The 6,000-nt window shown below is 38.8% G+C and overlaps 1 protein-coding gene across 1 annotated transcript; it reads left to right on the top strand.

Moving 5' to 3' along the window:
- Positions 1–1,741: 1,741 nt before the first annotated feature.
- Positions 1,742–3,247, top strand: b3galt9 (beta-1,3-galactosyltransferase 9; the record flags this gene model as incomplete). Its single annotated transcript, XM_084388053.1, has 2 exons — positions 1,742–1,747; positions 2,141–3,247. The coding sequence occupies 2 exons, from the start codon at positions 1,742–1,744 to the stop codon at positions 3,245–3,247; spliced, it is 1,113 nt and encodes a 370-aa protein (XP_084244179.1).
- Positions 3,248–6,000: the final 2,753 nt, after the last annotated feature.

Here is a 6,000-nt window from a genome sequence, read left to right as displayed (position 1 = left end):
ACTGATTTTGCACGGGCATTTTGCACTAGTATTAATAAATTTCCCGTCATTCTAAAATTCTCATTTCACTCGCGCGTCTGTGAAGTGAAGCAGGACAACGTCCCACCAGTGCTTGTTTTGGATTCTCATCCACAGATGACTGGTTTTGGCCGTGGGGAGGGGCATTTTTACTGCGTGATCAATAAGCAGCACGGCAAAACGGTTAATATGCTCTAAATTATGACCAGAGACGAATGCTGTTTAAAACAAATAAAGAACCAATAGAGGAGAATATGTATGCGCGAAAAGCGGGAAAAGTCTGTATATTCGTGCAGTGTGCGCATGTCAAAACATCAGATCCGATTTGAAACTTGTGACATATAAACGTGCACATCAACCCGATTACTTTATTTATCATTCATGTAAACACCTTGTTCGGATTCATCAATCGGATTGATTTCATTCAGATAGTGACCTGAATCTGTGCTTCTCTCAGTGTTCGGAAGAAGCGTCTCTACTAATAGTGAAACTGTAAGTTTATCTGCTTCAAGAACAGCGCCGTTATTCATCGCTAGTGAGAAAAGTCATGTCGATTTTAAGTTGCTAAACTATTTTACTGACAAAATCGTCAGAACAGCGCTGACTAAACGTTTCTGTGTGTGTCCGTGCTGTATATGTGTGTGGGAGTGGGAGAGAGAGAGAATGCTTTCCGTACATAATAAAGCGTTATTTTGTGGCAGAAAAACATGGAAATAATTTGTCGTTTTTTATTCTATTGTTTGCTATATTTATTTGCTTGGTCAGTGTCGTTGTGGGTTTTGGTTATTTTGCTGTTGTTGGCTGTAAGGACCTTTGAATTATTTGACGAAGTCACATGGAGCTGTAATGCTGGAACTACTTTAGCCGTTCGTTTCCCTGAAAATAATTGCACATCTTAGAACGTTCGTCAACCAATCAGATTCAAGAATTTAACAGCCCCATTGTATAACATGAACTACCTATGAGCAATATATTTTTACAGCATTTAATAATCTTTGTTAATGTTAGCTAATAAACATACAATAGTTTATTGTCTGTTCATATTAGTCCACAGTGAATTAACTAAAAATATAAGTAAATGTAGAAATGAACATGAACAAAGATTAATAAATGCTGTAGAAGTATTGTCGTTGTTAGTTCATGCTAACTAATGCAGTTAAATCATGAAACTTTATTGTATAAGTATTACCTCCAATTCTTCCCTAGTGCAAGGGTTTGTGGGTAATAAGAAAGTATCTTTTCAGAAAATCCAGCACAATCTGGGCACAATCCTTAGTTTAATATTTTCAATATTCTTTGATTTGGGACACACTAATCCTAAGTGTGCACACTATATAGTCCCAATAGTATGTAAATTGCAATTTATTTAGTACATCTGAAATTTCGACAAAACGTTCTGTTAGATGAGAGCAGAACAGCAGCTTTAAGTGATTCTGGGAAGGCCGGGGAAGATACAAGCGGCCTGGGAACAGCCAGTGTGTGAGTTCCTCGTGAGTAATGTATCCTGATATCATCATCCATTATTACTGTAGGTGAAGCTGGACATCTTTGCCCAGTGGAGACGGAGCTGTGTTATGTTACCAGTACCTGTCTGGTGTCAGTTTACTGTAGAAACAACGTCCAGGTGAGCAGCACACGCACTTTAGCTCATGGGACAGAAAACTGAACAGGAATTTTGATTTAGAAGAGAAGAGAGAAAGAAAGACACCCTAAAAGGGACATCATGAGGGTAAGTAAATATTTGTCCTCGGTTCCTATCATTGTTCCTCTCTATTGGTGCCTCTTTGCAAATTCTAGAATATTCTGGTCTGTATATATCCAGCGTATGTTGTGTTTTGGATACTGGTTCTTAATATGGACTTTGCTGGTTCCCTGCTTAACTGGCAGAACCAGCAAGACTTCCATGGTCTCGAAGCACCAGAAATACAGTACTAGATTTTGCTTGCCTACCGACTAGAACAGCATAAACCATGTTCATGCTGCATGGTCTAAGGTGGTCCTTTTAGCCGAGATTAGAGATTAACTGTTTGTGTATTTGATTAAAAAAATATATATATGTTGCGACTGATTGACCCTAGACTCAAGTTGTTGGTCCCATTTGTTGTTCCACTCTCTCTCCCAGATCTGTGTGTTTCGGCTGCAGACTCATCAGTGGTGTTTCCTCTTGTGTAACGTCATCTTGTTTCACGCGCTGCTGTTTGGAGGTGACATAGTCGAAGAGTTTCTCTTGCAGTCTTCTCCCGCCGCCTACACTGATCGCTTTGTCCTCGAGGTCCGGGAGCGTGCACGCAAACTGGACCTGACTGAGGCCAGGGTCAACACCTCGCAGCTCTATCCCATTAACACCGAACCCTGCCTTCATCATCAGGACCTCCTCATCCTCACGGTGGTCCTGAGTTCCCCTGGTAACTTGAGCCAGAGGGAGGCGGTCCGAAACTCCTGGGCCAATCAGACTTCAGTGCACCGTGTTGCTGTGCGGACGTTGTTTTTCACTGGCCCCTCCCCTTTAGGGGCGGAGCAAGATAGGATGAGGGAGGAGTCGGCCCGGTATGGTGACATCGTGCAGTTCGAAGGAGGTGTTTCAAGGGGAGACTGGCAGAGAGGACACTGGAAACAAGTTAAAATGTCGCTTCGCTGGATCCTACTTTTTTGCCCACAAGCCCGATTTATCGTTCTTTCTGAGGATTCTGTGTATTTAAATCTTCCTGCGCTTACAACATACGTGCTGGGACTGAGAACAAATCCGGATGACCTTTACCTGGGCAGGGTCATCCACCGGGCCGCACCTGAGAGAAACCCCGACAAATCGTATTACCTGCCCTATCAGGTGTATCCCGATAAATACCTTCCAGACTACTGCTCTGGCCCGGCCTTCCTTCTATCTCAAGACGTCGTGAGAAAAGTGTATGTCGCCGCAGAGGACGTATCGCTGCCCCTCCCCTCCGACGTTCTGATTGGCCTGTGTGCAAGACGGGCAGGCGTGGTGGCCACTCACAGTGCTCGATTTTCCGGCGACCGACACATTCGCTATAACCCCTGCTGTTATGACTTCCTATTCAGCTCGGCAGGAATGGGGGCGGGGCTGATGGGCGTGGCTTGGCAGGATTTAGGGGCGGGGAAAGGGAGGGGCTGTGGCATGCTGGAAACATATTATAGCTTGGTAGTTTGCAAAGCAATGACCTACCTGGATAAACTCTCCTTTCTGAATAACAACAACACCCAGGGCTAGAATGGACAGGGATTGTTTATGTGTGTCTCTTAGATGTATAAATTAGTGTAAATATTTAATTTACCAAATATATAAAACATTTCACAAAGTGTTTAAATTCACTCTAAAAGTCGACATGAAAAAATGGTTTAGGGTAATTTTTATTTATTTTTTTTTGAAAGAAATGAACACTTATTCAGCAAGGATGCATTCAATTGATCAAAAGTGACAGTAAATACATTTATGTTGCAAAAGATTTCAATTTAAAATAAATTATGTTCTTTTGTATGCACAACTGCTTTCAGCATCGATAATCAGAAATGTTTCTTGAGCAGCAAATCAGCATATTAGAGTGATTTCTGAAGGATCATGTGACACTGAAGACTGGAGAAATGATGCTGAAAATTCAGCTTTGATCACAGGAATAAATTACATTTTAAAATATTTAAATAGAAAACAGTTGAAGAGTTCAGATGCAAAAGCCTCTAAGTGCCTCTAAGTGCAATTTTCTTCTAGAATGATCATTTTTATAAAGCTTGTATATTTAAGTTCAGTAATTTCACTTAAATGGCAATGCAAATTACCTATTAATTGTCATTTAAGTGAAATTACTGAACTTAAATATACAAGCTTTATAAAAATGATCATTCTAGAAGAAAATTTCAGATGGCACTTAGAGGCTTTTTGTATATTGTAATATTTCACAATATTACTGTTTCTTATCAAATAAATGCAGCCATGATGAACATAAGAGACTTCTTTCAAAAAAAATATTTAAAAAAAATATTACCAACCCCAAACTTATGCTAGTAAATGCCTCATTGCAGAATGATATTACATTGCGAACACAATTTCACCTTGACTCTAATGATTCTGAGTTCATCTGTGTCATACATACAACAGTGTTAGAAGATAAAAAGTGAGAGTGAATTATTTATTGCTTTGGTAACAGAGAATGTAAGTGGTTTCATAATTTATTAACATAAATTAGCATATTATATATACTTTCTTGCATCTCTTACTGAATATATTCACAAATAAATGCTAAAGATGAGATGATATTTCAGTGAATGTAGTGCACATTAAAATGTTAATTAAATTGTGCATATATTGTCTCCATAAGCATTCAAAAGAGTCTGTTTGGCCCTCTACTGTTAAGATGGGTGAACTGCTCCCTCAATACATTGACCAATTACAATCCTACTAAATAAAAACACTGTGCACATTACAAATCAGCATTTAAGCTTTGTTCACACCATCTATACCAGCTTCAACCAACCTGCTTTCACCAGCCAGAAGTTTTCAGCTGGATTTTCCAATTGACAATGAAATTATAAAGAAAGATGATTGACAGCAGAATGTGCTTGTAAAAGTGCAAGACACAAAACAGCCATTTAAGCATTTCAACAGTTTTTATTACAAAATGAGCACATACAAAAAGGATAATGTACAAGCTTTGAAATTAAACAAAATGAAAACAAAACTAAACAAAACCAAAAACATTTTAGCAAAGCCACTTTTAAATTCATCATTAGTAGTAGTAATAAATAAGGTACAAAAATTCCACCAAAAGAGAATTCTAACATTTTACACAGACTTTTTTTTTTTTTTTACTCGACCAGCAGTTACGTACTAGCAGTCACACCAGCAGGAGGCGCTATTGCTTTAATATGAATGATAAATAGTCTATATTCTGCTAGAAAATCCGCTAGTGAAAAAACACCCACAGCACGCCGGCACCCCTGTCACTGGCACTTTTAGGACAACATTATTATTATTAATGTCTTTTTTTTTTTTTTTCGTTGGTTTTGTTTTGTTTTTCAAATGCAAGCAGCAGCAAAAAAATCAATCCTCTAATATCATTAGTAGAACATCTGCACTAGTTTTTATTTTCTCTATGTAGCTGTATATTTCTATTTAGTCATGTATATATTCAAACCTGAGAAAAACATGCATTTTAAATCTGTTGTGCTTTATCATACTCTGTTAGTCCTGACCCTGCCATGAGACAGGGAGAGAGAGAGAGAGAGAGAGAGAGAGAGAGAGAGAGAGAGAGAGAGAGAGAGAGAGAGAGAGAGAGAGAGAGAGAGAGAGAGAGAAAGAAAGAAAGAAAGAAAGAAAGAAAGAGAGAGAGAGAGAGAGAGAGAGAGAGAGAGAGAGAGAGAGAGTGTGAGAGTGTGAGTAAGACTGGCAAAATAAACTATGAAGAGAGAGGTTTCACATGTCCTGGAGACTGACTGACAATATCAAGAGATAAAGATTGAGAATAAAACAGAAATAGGCACAAGGAATGAGAGATTGAGAGAAAGACATGGGCTTGTTTCTAAACCTAGTGAGCCTCCCTACCTAGGCTAGACAACACCATATGCACACTATCTAGGCTAGACAACACCATATGCACACTACCTAGGCTAGACAACACCATATGCACACTACCTAGGCGATGGCTGTTGTACAGGATCTAAAAATCACATGTATGCTTAATAGGGAAGACAATCCCAGAATGCACTGTGACAAACTTGGCCACAATAAATGGTGGAGAATGCGGGCAAATTCTGAAATTTAATTCATTTTAGTACCCAAATGCATTGATTAAAAACAGTTCCATGGACTATTTTAACCAATATATTTGTGCATGCTATATATTTTTATGCATATCGCTTTGCCAGCTTAGCAATATGCTAATATAAAACACTATTGTGTGTTGTGTATTTGTTGCTGCCTATGTAGCGTTTCAAAACAGTCACTTATTAGGTTAGTATGCTGCCTTAGAA

This window comes from Rutilus rutilus (genome assembly GCF_951802725.1).
Source record: "Rutilus rutilus genome assembly, chromosome: 18".
NCBI lineage: Eukaryota > Metazoa > Chordata > Actinopteri > Cypriniformes > Leuciscidae > Rutilus > Rutilus rutilus.
This window is presented reverse-complemented; position numbering and strand designations above follow the sequence as displayed.